At 40.7% G+C, this 17,679-nt stretch overlaps 1 protein-coding gene across 2 annotated transcripts in view; it reads right to left on the reverse strand.

The window, feature by feature from the left end:
- Positions 1 to 843: 843 nt before the first annotated feature.
- Positions 844 to 17,679, reverse strand: part of WDFY4 (WDFY family member 4) — a 120,400-nt gene continuing 103,564 nt past the window's right edge. For both annotated transcript variants that reach the window (XM_085065323.1, XM_085065324.1), the window contains exons 55-63: positions 14,950 to 15,162; positions 14,276 to 14,423; positions 13,665 to 13,822; positions 11,911 to 12,069; positions 8,349 to 8,528; positions 5,292 to 5,474; positions 4,596 to 4,683; positions 2,231 to 2,342; positions 844 to 1,251 (exon numbers count right to left, since the gene is read on the reverse strand). In XM_085065323.1, coding sequence (XP_084921449.1) covers positions 1,185 to 1,251; positions 2,231 to 2,342; positions 4,596 to 4,683; positions 5,292 to 5,474; positions 8,349 to 8,528; positions 11,911 to 12,069; positions 13,665 to 13,822; positions 14,276 to 14,423; positions 14,950 to 15,162 — 1,308 coding nt within the window. In that variant the 3' untranslated portion in view covers positions 844 to 1,184. The remainder of the gene's footprint in view (positions 1,252 to 2,230; positions 2,343 to 4,595; positions 4,684 to 5,291; positions 5,475 to 8,348; positions 8,529 to 11,910; positions 12,070 to 13,664; positions 13,823 to 14,275; positions 14,424 to 14,949; positions 15,163 to 17,679) is intronic.

A 17,679-nucleotide genomic window follows, 5' to 3' on the forward strand; every position in this document is an offset into this window, starting at 1 on the left:
CTGTCTGCTCAAGGGTGTGTTTGGTGGCATGAACAAAAGAGCTTTCATGGCCATAATGTCCTTCGTGTTCTTCCTGGCACTGCTCTGATTCAGTCTGTGTGTTCAGGAAGCTGCTCTGCCTGAGCAGCTACTCAGCCCTTCTGTATGCGAGATAAGATATTCAATCTCTTCACCAGGTCAAGGAGGAGCAGAAGGGAGAGGGAGTTATCCATTTAGCTCCTTCCAATTATGCTAAAATGTTAAAGAGGTTGATTTTTCACAGTTTTTCCATCCCCACTAGGGACACAAATGGCACTTGAATTTATTACACTCTAGTCTCAGCCTTCATTTACTACAAATACTCACTTTTACCATACAGGTTGATTAGGAAGGTAAATCCTGAAGTATGCCTAATATACTGATCTTCCAGAGATTATAGGGACAAGGTTAGGAAAGAAGACAGCAAAGGAGGAAAATTAATGAATACATTGACTAACCATATCAGATCTTCCTCCTCACCTATTCCATACATTCTGCCTGCATTACTACAAAAAAAAATAAATCAGAGATTAGGAAACATTGCACCATAACAACGGTGCACCATAACATGTTTACAGTGGGGTTGGATAAAGGCACCAGCATGAGCCTGGGAATTCCAACCTTCATTTTGCAAACAAAACAGCTTTTCAAAAGGCATGCATACCTTTTTATGTAGATTCAGGGAGGAAGGAAGTGGAAGAATAGGGACATTAATATTCTTGCATGTCAGTGAAGAATAAAGTACTGCAACAAACACCTGTTTGAAGCCTGAGTATTTTTTATCACATGATATAAAAAATACAATATTATTCAGCTACACTGCTCTTTGGCATAATCAAGGCAGTTTTATTTGGTAGATAATATTTGTGAAATACAATGTATTAAGTCAAATTCAGTATCTAAAATAACATTTTAAATACAAAAGTTTTACCAAGACAAATACTACAAAATCTCATTTTGTATGTGCATATCTGTCAGTTTCTCTCACAACTTTGGGGTCCAGTGTCCAGTAAATTATACTTGACTGCAGGGTCAGTCCAACAACTCCTTTGAGATTCAGTCCCCAGCCAGAGGCTTCTAGTTTCCCTGGTCCTCTTATGCTCTGAAAGGTAATTTTTCTCTCCATCCAAAAGGCTAGAAAACCAAGAACTCTTGGCTATTTCTTCCTACCCATCCACAGACCAGCAGCAGATTCTTCCCCAGTCATCACCAACTAGGAGCTTGGAGGAATTTCTTGAGAAAGAAAGAAAAAGACAAAGAAAACCAGGTTTAAGAGCAAGACGCAACTAGAATCAAGGCTTTTTCTGTATGTGCAAAAAGTAGGATGCAAAATTCAGGGGTGTACATTATCTTTAAAGTCAAAACTGAAGACCCGTATTAGAGAATATTCAAAGTTTGCTACTTCAAAGACCAAGCTTAGAATTGAATCCAAACTTTGTTGGATATCAGTGGGTTACTTGTGGACAATCTAACCAGATCAGAAGCTCTTACCCTTCTCTGAGATTCTATGGATGTTACATAATCTGCTGCCCAGATTCAGAATTCAGACTTGTTAGCACAATGTCATGGCTTCAGCCAATTAAATATTGGCTGCATGCAGTGCCACCAACACTAATGAAACTAACCCTCACCCCAAACATTCCCTCTTTCAATGCATATCAACATCACACTCAGTTCTCTAAAGCTGAGCATGCAGAATGCAGGAACATTTTATCAACTGTCAAAATTTCAACACTTTCAGAGAAAGAGACAGTAACTGTTTTACAGTACATCATAACATCCTGACATAGGAGATAACAACAAATACAGCCAGATGACTGCGGGTGGGGCTTGAGTAAACTAAAATACTGCTGGCTGTGCAAACTGAGTAGAGTTGAACAACAAAGTTGTCCTTTGGCCAAAAACTTCACGTTCACATTTTAAGGAGACAGTATCTCCAACAACTCCCAGGACAGGAGTTATTTCCGTGTTGCAGAGAGGGTGTAGCAGCTACTGAGCTCTACAGCTATTCTGGCCAAGGTCTCCTACCTGTCCAATGAGTACTCCACATCCTTCATTAATGTACCTACCCAGGCCAGCTCCTGGAGGGGCTGCGTTTGGCCACAAGAGGTTCCAGTGAGCTCCCACAACCCCCAAACCGACCGAAGATGGGAAGCCCAGCCCAGCCCAGCCCCGCAGGGCTCCTGCTGAGCAGCACCAGGAATGGCCGTACCTGGACACGGCCAACGCCGTCACTGCCGGGCTCATCCGACTCACTTTGCCAGTCAGGGCAAGGCTGGGATTCAGCTCCCGACAGAGAACAAGATGTTTTCCACACTTGTTACCTGTTGTGTGGTTTAAAAATAAATATTTAGAAAGCGTCTGGGGGGCAGCATGGATGGGATTGTTATTATTTACGGTCAGCAAGTTGTTAAGTTGAGAACAAATATATTTAATCTTGGCCTGTGCTGTTGCAAAATAGGCCCATCCCAATTTAATTTGTGGCTATGATAGTTACATGTGCTGACGTGCGGCTGTATCAATTGTGTGCTAAATTGGATTTGTGTATTATTGCTTTCTAAATTGCATGCCTAGTTCAGCAAAATTGTTCATCAGTTTTCACTGGCTCTGTGCTTAATAAGATGCCCCACAATACTTTGCTGCCAGGATATAATACAGCCCATAATTGCCTAGTAAAAAGAAATTACATAAAGCCGTGGTATTATCAACTTATCTAAATCTGCTCAAAACAGAACCAATAATTAAATGCTGTGAACATTTCACATACACACAAATACATACACACACACACACACACACACCTAACAACATAACTCAATCACAGTTACTCTGGTCTTTTTAATGAATGTTTTTTGTATTAATTTTATTTTCTTTAACACACAGAATGAGATGTGAGAATATTTGATAATTTAAAATAATTCTGAAGTCATCTGAATAGGTTAAGGGAGTGTGACCCTGCTTTGATTACACCTCTCAACTCTTTATTAAAGAATGCCATTCCCATATCCATCTGAAAACATGCAGACTTGTATTCATGTGCAAACAGGTGTGTGCCTCTATACATCACCAGATACCTGGGGTCAGCACACATCTTCTATGGTCCTCTTGGAAAAAAAACCACAAACAGAAGTGTTCTGCCATGCTCCATGGGCAGCTTTTAAGTCCTCATTTAGAAAGCTGCTTAAGATACCCATTTTACAAATAACTGAAGTATCAGTCTGTTCAAAAACACACATATGCACTTATGCCTGGAAAGACTTGCCACAGGAAGTTATGGACAAGAACTTCAGAAATTCTTAAATTAAAGGAGACTTTTCTACAGGTAAAGAGAATCCACAAAATTACTACAGAATACCACAGGGATTTTGGAACGAATGTTAAGTCTTTTGCTTTGACTTACTGACAAAGCAATTTTCAATTAGAATTGAGAACAAAAACAAATATGAAGCCACCACAGCCAGACTATCTGACATCTGGCATCTCAGGTGTTCTTGCACCTTCCCTGAAGCATCTGGCTCTGGCTACTCTGAGACATGACAAAAGGTTTGATAAGCATCTGGTTTGGCCATTATACATAAAGAGGCATATTGGAATTATTTTCACATAGCAATTTAAGTAATGTTGATGCCAAGTTCCATGAACAGCACTTCTGAAGATCTCTGTGGTAATGCCCAATTACTGTATAATCTTTTTTTTTTTTTTTTGCAGATGGTACATCTATAGCTCTATATTTATGCAAATTGCATGCCTAAAATTGAAGTAATAGAGAATGTTTATAATGAGGACCACAGCAAATAAGTGATGTAAATTATACATAATAACACCACAATTCCTTTCTCTTAGAAAAAGCGCTGGGAAAAAACAGAAAGCTGTGCTATTTAGGATGTGCCTTTAAAGCTCTCTGACAGGTTTCAGCTCCTGTATTTGTTAGAACAGAGAAGTGAGCTTGAGTTGTTTTTAGTACCAGTCAGCACCATAGTCCCACGATCTTATTAACCTCAGCTCTGTGAGAACTCCATGGTATCAGCTTCAGCTGCAAACAGCCTTGAATAAACACCTCCAAGCACTAGGGCCTGCTGCTGGCCTACCACCAGTTTGAAGGACCTCTGACCTCTTTTAAGGTGGCAAAAACAACAAACTTCTCTGTTCCATCCCAGAGCAAGATCTGGCACTGCCCACTCTGACATGATGCCAGGATACTTTAGTACAGGCCATCAGCAGAGGTGCCAAGACAGTGGACTTTGTGGAGGCAGGACTATTTCCAGCTACTGGTTTCATAGATTTATGCAGAAAGGTGGTCTTCCAAGGTTGGCAGAACCCATGACACAGCCTATGAAGACGCTCTCAGCTTTATCCAGGCATGATGTGCCCATGAGATAGGTGGTTCAGGTGTGCTCTCTGTCTCCAAACTGGGGCAGCTGCTACCACCACTGCTGCTGCTGGTCACAGTAACACTGCACCAATTGCCCACATCATCTCCCCTTCACACCACTGTGCTCTTCTTCCTCACAACCAAACAAGGCTTGCAGCTCTGGGTCACACTTCAGATCAGATCACAGCCCACCCTGGGGTCATACCTGTGGCGCCTGCCTCTTCCGTCACACCACTCTGTGCTCTCAGTCCAGCACCTTGCTCTGTAGTATTGGTGTATTTGGTCTTCCACAGCTGTGCCAGTGAGGGGGTAAAAATGGAAAAAGAATGAATTGTAAAAATGAGAGAGAGATTCAGCCCCTGCTTCCCAGCAACGGGTGGAAATTTGGCTTCTAACACCAGAACAGGATTTTGCAGTTGTCTCCCTCTCTGTCACTGTGCTGCAGGGTGTCACACAGGAGCAATGTATTCAGGGAGCTGGTGGGGTTGCAAGGCATGCTACCAAAAGTCCCAGTAACCCAGGAAGCTCTCCTACCATACTGGAGGCAGAATCAGTGGTGAATTCCTACTCATGAGAAAGCACAACGTAATTAACTGAGCTGTGAACTCTCACAAACCATATTCAAACATATTTCTGAGGAGTGATAGAATTTTTGCTTTCAGAATCATCCCAGAATGGAAAGTGTATTTTCAAAATTCACTCTGAATGGCAAAACGTCCTCTACTCAGGAGGATAAAAGTTGATAGGAAGCAAATATTTCACTCTGATTTTTATTTTCTGTGCTGCACTGTTAAGAAAGTGGCATGGGCTTTTAGGAGCTCTGTCCCTCCATTTAGAATACAACACTCTATCTCAGTCTACAGTGAATCAGGATTCCTTTTCCTCTCTCCCATCCACCTACCCTCACCACTCCATCTGTGCCTCCTGTGATGATGATGCTGCGTGTGTCCCAGTCCATCACTTCAGCAAAGCAGCAGCAAACAATGTGGCAGGTGGGGCTGCAGGCAGTGCTGATGCTTGCAAGAAGCTGGCCATTGACTGTCCACAGGTAGAGGTAAGATCCAGCACAAGAGAATATATCACCCTGAAACAGAGCAAGAGGCAATGTCTCAAAGTCCTACACTCATCCTCCTCATAATTTTTAAATGCTAATTAGAAATTGCTGACTTGCTCTGATTTAAATTCTGAGCACTGTTTTTCTTCTGGGCAGATGAGATAAACTAAAGTAAAAATTACTTCCTTTTTAAATTAAAAATTCTGTCATTTTTACATGACAAAAACCTGAAACAAGTATCTCATATTTTGCAAAATAATGCAGAAACAAGTTTTTTTCACATTTTTAAATGAAACTATTTAGTGAAACGTTCCCTTTCTGTTTTCCATAAAATCCAGGATTTTAGTAAAAAAGCAGACTGACAGACTGACCTTGCTACTGTCAGGGACAGAGGCTGTGCACAAGAAATGCCTAGCATAGGTTCTGGGCCAGGACCAGAGCTCTCATCAGTTTTACAAATCAGCATTCTCTGAAACAAGGACATGGTGTTCACCTGCTTAGCTGCGAAGCGTTTGGTGATTTCACAATCCTCCTCTGCCCCTCACAGGGAGCTCACTGTCATCGCATTTTTACACTGCGTTTTGCATTTGACCAATGACCAGCTCTGCATCCAGTGACCTGCACTTCTGATGCAGAAAACATCCTTTGCACTGAACCTCTCCACTCCATGCAGGTGCAGCCTTACCAGAGACTGCTTATAAGAATCAAATACACAGGTAATTCCTTAGGAAAACACACAGAACCAAGAGCCAATGCTACAACTGTAAATGATCTAATCAAACTGCATGTTGATCAAGTTATTAACTGAAATTCTACATAACCTTTCTGCTCTTGATCCATACTAAGAATCAGCTAAATAGAACCTCATCAGCAAAGTCATCTGATTCTGGCAAAGGACAGCGTGCCCTTAAATTAGCAGCATGCACCTGGTTTAAGTCAACTAACACCTTACTTCACCCCTGCCTCATTTGCAGCCAGGGCTCTTCACACTGCTGGGCAGAATTCTGGAGATAAAAAATGATAGCATGTTCAAAACAGAGTTGCCAATAATTTAAGAGATTACATTTCAGCTACCTTATCTGCATGAGAGTACATGATGTCCAGGCATTTGGCAATGATCTAGAGTGCTTTTCAGGTCTAGACCAGGGATTTAAAACTAACTGAAATAATTAGTTACAGCAAGCTATTACAATCCCCCCTAGTTTATAAACTTTCTGGGCCAGTTCTTTTTTTGCGTCTACACAACACAAATACCATGGGGTTTGGATCTATAGATGGAACTTCTAGACACTCAAACAGTATCAAGTCCAACAGTCACATAATGAAGAGCTATATAGGGTTCTTATTTCACAGAATTTTTTTTCTTTCAAACTTGCTTTTAATAATTCTGAATTTTTCAGGAAAAAAAGCCCTTGCTACCAATAATGTAATTTTGTGTCAATCAAAATAATTTAGCACAATGGAAACACTTTGTTTCCATTTTCATGTAGAAATACGTGAATACATAGAGAAGAATTAAACAAAAATCAAATTTCAGAATTAAGTGTTCTGTTTTGCTAACATCAAAAAGAGTTTTTTTCATCCACAAAATACGGACCCCTTAATTTTTCTCTCCTTGAAGCTTCAGTTATACTTTTCTAAGGTTTTTCCTCTTTTAAATGAACCTTTCTGTAGACTATTATCCAAACAGTTTAACCATTTGCACTCCAATAAACTGGAGATCGGTCATTTGGATCAGTCACCAGACTGTTCCTGGCTCAGATTGTCTCAGTTTTGGACAGTTCCAGGAGATCAGACATGGACTGAAAAGGCTCCTGTACTGGCTGGTACATGGAAAGGAGAGAACTTTGTCCCCTTGGGATCTTGAGCAGCTCTGTGCCAGCCCAGCCCCTCATTTCTGAATGCTTGGCTCTGCTTCATAAGGGAGCACCAAGATATTCTGAACTGGCCTGCTGAGGCCACTGGCCATTTTACACTAATCAGGACTGCTAGGACTGGAGCTAAGCTGGCAGTGAACAGACTACTTAATTCCCACCCTCAAATTGCTAGCCATTAGACTGCATGGTTAATAAGGCTCTGGTAAGAGATTACTCTTTTGGCACAAAGAGAATATCTGCCTGGTTTCTTACTGCTATGAACTCAATTTTGCCTTTGTACATTATACAGGACTGGATTCAACCTTGAATTGTCTAAGCAGCTGAAGCCCTGCTCTAGTAAACTAGCAGAGAGAGAAAATACAAATATGAAAGCAACATTTTTGGGAGGTAAAAGGTTCGGAAAAAAAATCTCAGTTGGGAAAAAAAACTTTTTTGGGGTGTTTACAGTAAAACCCAATGCAGAATATTTTCCTATCAACATGCATGCAATTCTGGCCAGGCACAGACCTCAACAGATTTATCCCCACTGCTATGAGGAGCTTCCCCCACACCTGAGAGAAGAAGGGAAAGGGAAAAACCAACATTGTCACTGCAAAGGTGTAAGGCAGTTGTCAGCTAAGGTGGCAGACTGCAGTCTAACGTTTCTCAGCTGCATGAATGTGTAGCTCAGATGTGGCTGTGCTGCATGAATGTCAGGAGAAATTAATGAAATAACAAGGACAACAAGGTTATGGGTGAGCCAAATCCAGGAGGTACTAGGGTAATACTTCATGCTCCATAAACTAAAAGTTGTTTAATACTGCTATCTATCTATTCAAAGATGCTTCTACTTAGCTACTCAGTCTAAGATGTTGCTTTTAGTGCTTGCATCTCATCATTAAGAACACTATTAGCAATCTCTGTAGAAAGAAAAAAAAATCAATGTATCAGACTCTCAGGATGTTTTTATGTTGGGAAAAGCACCCATTAAATTATCATAAAATGTTCATGGATGCATCAGAAGAAAGATGATAAATGAAGATCTTACTGTTGAATTGTTGATGGCAACAGAACCGAGGCTTTCCTCGTGGGCAGGAAGTTGCTTTATGAACGTCAGCTGGTTCAGGTCCCAGATGATGCAGGTTCTGTCATCAGATCCACTCACAAAGATGCTGTAGGTTACAGATGCAGCAAGGCAGGTCACTGCCTGAGTGTGTCCATACAGAGCCTGGTGGGGAAAAACCAACCAATAAACTACAGCAGATGGTGGCTGATTTACTAGGGAACCAGGGTCCTACCTCATTTGCTTAAAAGGAACAAGCAACCTAGTCATTCTTTGGAGAACTGAAGAGTGCATGAGGGGGAAATACCAAAGGATATTGCAGAAAAGCATCCTTGTCCTCAACTCATAGCTGAAGAAAGCTGAGGGTCCAAGAGATTATATGACCTGCCCAAATTACACAGTGATTCAGGGCTCTTGGCCTACACTTCAGACCTTAAGACAGTGCTTTGGGTTCAGCAAGAAAAATCTTTTTTCGCATCAGTCTATGCAGTTTTAAGTAAAATTAAAAAACCTGGAAATTCCTCAATATTTAAAAAACTTTTTGAAATAAAACTTAGCAGGATATATTTCACTAATATGACCTTCTCAGTCTTATCATTGTGTGTATCTGAACAAGTACTACTACATTTCTAACATTGGTTCAGAAGAGAAACAGCATTTGTGGAGAATTCTTGCTTTAAAGCCATGTAGGAATTCCTTTCTCTATCATTACACAATGTTCTTTTTTGTTGTTGTTTTGTAGGTTCAGAGACATTACGTGTGCCCAGTTAAACTTAGCCTTATTTAAACAGCTTCTTAAAAAAAGAAACACACTTTAGGCAATTTAATAGCACAGACAGAAGGCATGAATTTAAGTATGCTGCTGACAATTGTTTAATGCAGCATTCTCAAGTGACAGCAGTGTACATTTCTGCTACACAACCACAGTAAATGACAGTAAAACCTGTAAGGCAACAGACAAAAAGTCCTTCACAGCTTTCCTAAAAAGACTTTCAGGTCTCATTTTTATGCTGCCTTACTGTGAAAAATCAGACTCACCAGTTTCAATGCTGGTTTTGAAAGGAAATGCATATTCCTTGCTGGCTTTCCTTCTTTGTCATTATTAGCACATCTTTAGGGTCTACCTCAGTTCAGCCTGAAGCAGGGGAGCCACATGTCCCAGATGACTTTTGTGGACATACCTCATCCTCTTTTCCAGCATGTGACCATGAGACTGAACTTTTGCTAACTAACATGTGTTGCCACTTGCCAAGGTCACCAGGACAACAGCAATCAAACAGTAATCCACTGGTGAAGAAGCTGAGCTGCATCACGGTCTGCATTACTGAAGGTGACCTGCAACTGTGAGGGATGACTTTCAGCTTGGGCCTTACTCCATTCTATGAGCTGTCAACTATAAATATTGGCACAAAATTAAGTCTTCATCTGTGGTTTTCAGAGGTCAGAAACACTCTCATTTAAGTGTGGAAAAGGAGGCTCAGTGATAGCTTTGGACTGGCTGTAGAACAGTGTCTTTACAGAGGACTGGGCATAACCAAGTGTCCATACTTGAGTGTAAGACTGCTGCAAAAAAAGAATGGGACAAGGCAGGTTCAAGGGCTCAAAACTTCCCCTCTTTCCTCCAAAGCATGAGGGAAAACATATCCACTGTGAAAGCATCCAAACTGCCAAGTCAAGCCAAGCTGTGCTCCTGCACAAGTTTTAACAAAACCTTTTTTCTTTTTTTTTTTTTTTATCCATAAAGGCATAAAGATCCTACCTAGCAGTGAAACATTTTAAATACAAGCTGAGTGTGGAAGAGAGAGATAGACTTGCAAACTACAATATCAGATTCAACCCACCAGTCTCAATGCACATTCACAAAAAAAAGTCTCATGCTTTTGGCTCTGTGTCGCTGTTGAGCCGCTAGCAGAGAAAAGAACCCAGTTCTCAGTGGCAAGAAGGAAAAGACCTTTATTGTTTTGATTTCATCATATATATAGAGTTTTCAAAGGTCACCCAGATTGGTCAGCCAGAAACCTCCCCCTAGGCCTGATTGGCCAGGCCTGCACCGTCCAAATCTTGGGACACTGTTTTTAATAACATCCAAACTTTATCTTTATTTATAAAACACAAAAAGAATTCTCATGGGAAAGACCTGTGCTAGCCACAGCTCTCTACATCTTTTCATTAGTCAGTCACTCTGCAAAGACTGACAGGATATTCCTTAATGGGAAATATCCTGCAGGATATTTGCATAAAGATCTTGAGGCCTATCTCCAAAGTATTTTAACGAATATCAAAAGACAAAAAAGAAGACCAGCTTCACTGCAGGCATGTTTTGTCCATGAAAACTTAAACCAAGTTTGACCATGCAAACTGACTTACAAGGACACAGACACTTACAGATATGCTGCACACCTTCCTGAGACGTCTGAGAGGCAGAGAACACACCTTGCTCATGTGCTTCATTTGGACCAGAAATTCTGGGGATCTGGATTGCACAGATCCCTCTGCTAGTGAATTGCATGGATCAATACTGAGGCAATTAGTCTCAATCCTTAGTGTTCTGCAAAACTGTGGAAGCAGATCTCACTAGAGAAAGAAAAGCTACTTTTTGTGCAGAAATATAGTTTCTGTACTTTACTACATTCCAAACCAGAATGTGTCAGTCCCATGAGACATCTGGTAAGTGAATAGCATCCACTTTATAGCACATAAGCTCTTCTTAAGCAAAGCTCACTCTCTCAGGAATTTTTTTTTATTCAGCAGAAAAAGCAGCCACCATGAAACAGTGAATTACATGAAAGCAGCAAGTAATTCACTGGAAGACATTTAGAACCATAGTTCAAGTTTACATCCATTCCAGACAGTTCTAAAAAAAAAAAAGCATTTCTGCTAGCAAAGTAAAAGAAAAAATACAGAATTTGTCATTGCATGATCTCATACCACTTTGTGGATTTTGGGTAATACCAAATTAATCACAGTGGAACACATCAGCAAAGTTGATTTTAGATTGTTAAAGAGAAAGGCATTATATCACAGATAAAAGACAGCCTCTTTGGTTGCCTGAAACTCAAACTGACCTCCTGACTGGTACTGTTTGGATGCTGACGAAAATTACTGCTTGTGCTTTTCTCTACTGCTATTTCTTCCATTTCTATGTTCATGTCCTGCTTTGGAATATAACCAGCTGGATTAAAAGGTCATGAGATCTTGTCTCATATTTCTGTCTTCTACAGCAGGAAACATAAACCTCAGAAGAGAGGCTGCTCTAAAAGAGTTTCCCCCTAATTTCAACACAGTTTCCATTATAAACTTTGAAAATTCTTCTAAAGGGAAAAAATCCACCAAGCAGCCCTCATAGCTATAAGCTGTTGGTAATAAAGCATATTATCAGCATATTATTATTATGATAACATGTTGTCACATGATACTGCTTATTACTGTTTTCCTTCTGCCCTCTGGATTCACCCAAAGGTGCTTCTTCTGAAAATCATCTGGGAGATGAAAACCTTATCTTCTGGCTTTCATTAAGTTTCCATAGCAGAAGAGCCACAGTACTTACCTGTCTCAAGTTTAGACATTTCACTTTGTCCTTGACCAAGGAAAATTCCCAGACACACACAACTGAGCTTGTTCCAGATGTGATTATGGTAGTTGCTGAAGGACACACAGCAGAGAGGCACCTTCCCCAGTCTGCCATGCACTCAAATGTAGTCACATTCTGTACAAGAAAGCATCTTTAATCCAAATGCTCATCTGGTGATACCATGTATTTAATTCAAATGCTCATTATGGTGATATCATAATACGAAATGGCAGATTCAGTTTTCAAAACTGAGCCTCCATATCTTTAAATCTAGGAAAGAAAAGCTCATCATAACCAGTTTCTATGTGAGCACAGCTGTGAACACATGGACATGCACAGGCTGTGGCTGCATGCAGCTATGCCACCTTCCAGAAACCAAACAGGAAGGCTGAATAAAGCTCAGTATCTTATGTCTTAGGAGTCCTGGGTCCCATTTCCTTTTGTGCCACACTTCCTACCTAACTTCAGGAAAGCTCATTCTGCCACCATACAGTAACAGAAGGCAAACATTCCATGTAGATTAAAAAGAAAGCTAGGCTGTGATGGCCACTGCTAACAGAGTTACTGCCTGGCCCTGTAACCCTCCTCTTACTGGATTGGAAAGCCAAAAGACAAAGCACAAAATTCCATTCAGCAATTCCACAGCAGCACCCAAATCAGCCTAAAGAAATGTCAGGTCAATTACACATTGCTACAATTATAGCAGAAGCAGCCTCCAGCACATTCTGCATTAGCTCTCCCCCACACAACTGGGACAATACTGTGGTGCCAATGATTCTGGTGGAGTTGGATGACACAGCAACAAAATCCTTACCACACACAGAAAAAACCTTTACCTACTTACAGCAAGGACTAACATGTCCACCAGCACTGCTGACCCACAGAGAACTCAAGTTGGACTCCCAATTATTACTCATAGTGACTGTGTAATCACACTCACTGTGCTCAGTGTAACCCTGAGTTTTGAAGTGACAAACTGAATAATTTATGCCTGCAGCAAAGCTACAAACTGCTAAGCAGTGATTTTATTATACAGGGAGCAGAAATTAAAATATATCCCATGACTTTTTCACTTCCATTGAATTTTAGTATGTTTGTAAAAACATAATGATGCCACTTGCACAAATATCCAAGTCAGTATCTTGCTGAATTACGTTATGCTATTCTGGTGCCCAAGCTAACTCAGAAGTCTTTGCTTAATATTGTCCCAAACACATCCAAAAATCAGTGTATTTATGGTAGAGGAAGAAACTAGATATGTCAAGTGCCCTAACAAGCAGTGGGATGATATAGACCATTTATTTTTAACAGCAAAGAAGTAAGAGTATTAACTTCATTATTTTCAATGAATGCACTGGGTTATGCTGGAGCCAGAGGGGAATTGACAGATGGTTCTGTCTTAATTCCAGTAGAAATTTCTGCACAATGAAATTTCTAATCAGTGACCAGGAGACCTTGTGTTGTCCTTATGACCTATGGACAACACAATCACTGGATAGAAAATTTGAGATAACTTAGAGGCAAATGGCATGTTTTTGAGCTGTGTGAAGTGATTTTGCACTATCTTGGATATCCAACTTGAGATTCCTCAAGAAGCTTGACTGAGAGAAACTCCTGTACAGCATCCTCTGAAATCAGCTCCCCAACAGCCTCTGAAATGGGTGCCCAAACCAGTCAAAGACCACAACACATAATTAATTTCTTGAATTCTTAGACTTTTTCTTATTTACCTTGTCAGATCCATAGTTGCCAAAGCAGCAGGTGAAGTCCTCAAATCCCCAGCAGAATGTTTTGCTCCAAAGAGGGGGAATCATAATTTTATTTTTTTCAACTGCCAGAATGCCTTTCTCTGTATGAACAATGTGCCCAATAGCTCCCTTGGGACAGTCTGGCAAGACAGAGAAAATATTTAATTCTGTTTGGTTTGGAGCACTTATGTTAACTTCTCTCCTTGCACAGCTTGTGTGGTGAGGCTGGCAAGCCCTACATCTGGGCTCAGCGCTGTGGCCAGGCCCACAGACAGAAATCCACTCTAAAACTGAGATTCCAGACACAATACTGAAAAAGCTCCTCTCCAGTGGACCACATATATACATGCAGAGATGGTAACATCTTATTAAAAAAAAAAATATGTTCTGAGCTCTACAACAGAAGTTTGAAGAAGTTTTCAATGCCCACTCCTAATACAAAGGTACATAAATCACAATTGGCAGAAGGGATCTTGATTGAACCAACTCATACAAAGCTGTGACTAGTTTTGTGCTCCTGAAAACCCAGATTCATCTTATCCAAGAATTTTGTACTTGTTAGCTCAGAAAATGGAACACAGCCCCTGCATCACCTTTTATGGTAACTGGTGAGAGCTTCAGATTTTGCAGACTGCTCACAAAAGGAGGAAGAATTCCACTCGAGTGAAGAAACAGCACAGTCTCTCTTCCTGATGAACTTTTCCCTTGAGCATTCCTAGATGGATGTGGTTTCGTGAAAAGCTAGAACAAAGGAATGTCATTGAAAAATAAATCTCTATTTGCAAGACCATGCAGGAGAAACACCCGTTTAAATCCTTAATCACAGACTACAGGACTGCCGTACATGAACCTCGTAATTAAAATAAAATCTTACCCTTATTATGTTTTCATCAGACTACATCCCCTCCTCACAGAGACAGAAAGATAATCCCAGCAATTCCGGACAAGAAAGAAAAGCATAGGTGAGACTAAGTTACGTTTTATTTGACTATGACCATTCACAGACTAGTGATTATTTGTGCGACTGTACTGAAGGAGCAGAACCCTGAGCTGATGCTGCAGCTGGATGGCAAACAACAGCAGCAGCATGGTTAGAAAGTGGGGCTGCATACTGATGTGCTACACAATCTGGAGAGGTCTATAAACCATCTTTCAGCAGATTTAAATCAGATGATGTTCCTGATTTAAGTTACTATTATTGGTTTCCAGTCAAAATACTGTAAGATCAAGATAGATTATGTTCTTTACTCTCATGATAAAGTGGTACCTGCTTTGGTATCTGTCCAAAGTTGCTGATAAATCCCAGGATGGTGCTCTTAATCAGAGGATCTTTAATGTTGTTGAGGTCCATCTTGTCTCCATAGAAGTAAGGGTGATAAGTGTTAACTGCCTCCACTGCAGCTGAGCCATGCTGCTTGTGGCCAAAAATAAGGTCTATCCAGCAATGAAGGTGTGCACTAACATAATCACTTTCCAGTGCCTGAAACCAAAACAAAATTACTTAATTCATTAGACTGTATCCATTACAAATGCATTACTGCTTTTCAATTCTTGCTGGAGACAAATTCTCTGCAAGTGAATTTGAATCACTTTCAGTTCCTCCAGTACCACCATTCTCAGCACATCCTCATAAAACACCAAAAGAGACCAAAGTGGATCTCCACAGGAAATGGAAGAACAGAGTGCAGCATGTTTGACTTAACAGACAGCAGGAGCAATATCCTCAGAGACAACACAGGTAGATTCCACAAAGCAAAATGAAAGCATTCCATAGATCTTGGCACCCATAGGGATTGGTGCATGGATTAATAGGACCAGAATGAACAATTACTACTGGAGAAGACTGGGAGAGATGCTACAGATAATATATCCACCCAAACGTGGGTTCTCTAGAAAGCTCAGTGTAATCACAGAGGAAAAATTGTGCTTGGAAGACCAAGACAACAGTTCGAGACAAGTTCATAAGCAGGAGACACAAGTTCAAGCTGAACCTGTGCCCACCACCAGGTTAGCCAGGCTTACCCATGAGGCATCACTAAATGCTACTGTTCCTGCCATCACCTGCCTCACCAAATTTTTGTGCATTCCCAAAAAGCCTTGCCCGATGATTCAGGCAGCAGTGTCAAGCATTATTAAAAGTACTTTGCTATCTCTGAATCATTTGACTGTGTAATCCCTGATGTTCAGTGAAAGGTCCTCCAAGCAGAGCAGCCCACCCAAAGCACAGCAGAAATAAACAAGCTAATGGGATCCAGAACAATGGCTCATTTCACAGAGCAGACAGTTGCCCAGTGCAGCTGGTGTAAATGACCCTGCCCACAGCTATAATGATCACAGGGCAGCTCACAGAACAAGCACAGTGTACAATCTGTCCCTGAACAGACTCAGAACTCATTCTTATTAATAAAAGCAGTTAGTCCATGAATTACAAACTGTAAATTTTGACTGGCATCACTGCCAAAGCAAAACAAAGCAACTAACAGAGCTGTAACTGTGCAGCCTCTCAGTATTTCACTGAGCACTATGGCAAGCCCAGCCAGGGAGGGAGAACTTGTGGTCTACGGAGGAAGTAAATACATTTATTTAGTGGACTAGATTCCTAACTTATTAAACATGAAACAGGAAGCTGTTCAGAGTTTTATGTCAAGAACAATTCTTTGCTCTCATATTGTTGAAAGCAATAGCCAAACCTCAGAACAGTGTCAATCTCAATCTGTTTAATGCACCAAACGCATTGTGAAGCCTCCTAAAAATGGCCATAATACCAGTAACTAGAACCTCCAGCCCTGTGGATGATTTCAGAGGAGACAGAAACCCTCATGTTTCAGAATTCAAGATCTCTGACTCTTCACTTCAGCTTTAGACAAAGTTTCCCAGGCAGGCTAATTAAGATTTCTTGTACTCCCCTGTGTAGTACCCAGTACCAGCTATGGTTGAAGAGACAATATTGCACTGACTATACAGGAAATCTGATCAGGTCTGGCAAATTATTAAGAAGTCTGTAAACATGATCTTTCTTTTGCTAAGCTGCTCCTTTTGAGATTTGAATTAATTTGTTTATCAGCTGTGCCAACGTTATTAAACAGTGCAGCTCAGTGGAAACAGGTCTGTAGACAAATGGTAGAGAGTGCCCAGTATCCACATTAAATGTGCTCTGAGGGCTTTACTTCCAACTAAATCCAGACTGCTCCCCCAAGCTGAATGCTATGAGCATCTGGAGTGCAGCTTTCCTTTCATTTCATCCAAAACAAATCTAGTTCACACAACCTGAAATCATTCTACAGTGACAGCAAACCCATGCTATGCAGGGATGACTGCACCATTACTGGAATGTACAAGGTAAAAACAGATTTGGCTATAATCCCCTACAAAGTGATTATATAGAGAGAAAGTTGAAATCACAAGGGGAGGACCTGCGTAGCATAGGTGAGAAGAGCCCACTGAGGCAAAAACTGAAGCTACATATGACAAACCCGGATAATGTAATGCCTTGAAAATCATGGGCTGTTTGTTTAGCCCCACCAATGCTAGCACATATATTCGTCATAGCTGTACACAGCAACAATCTGTGTGCACTCACACATGCAGCTCACCAGAAGAAATCTAATGGGATAATCCAGGAGCACTATAGAGACCTGCACCAAGATATGCTGCAAAGTCTGAGTTCAATGCAACAATCTTCATACAGAATTGCATTTGCATTCACTTTTATGTAGCGGATGACATCACACAGAAGACTTTCTAACTATTAATAGATAGCACTAATTGCAGTAAGTCTCAGGACCTTAGAGCTATTTGCTTTCAAATTGCCAAGGCTGACTCCATTAAAGGCAGAGAATTACATTAGGTTTCTCCCCGTCCCCACCCCCAAAAATAAAAAAAATAATTTTAATTCTGGCATGACTCAGAGATGGAAATAAATAATTTAAATAAACACACAGGTTGTTAGCAACAATGTGGAACTGTGTGTATATAAATTCCTGTGCATTATATTATC

Source organism: Lichenostomus cassidix, chromosome 6 (genome assembly GCF_008360975.1).
Source record: "Lichenostomus cassidix isolate B80296 chromosome 6, HeHo_3.0, whole genome shotgun sequence".
In the NCBI taxonomy this organism is placed as follows: domain Eukaryota; kingdom Metazoa; phylum Chordata; class Aves; order Passeriformes; family Meliphagidae; genus Lichenostomus; species Lichenostomus cassidix.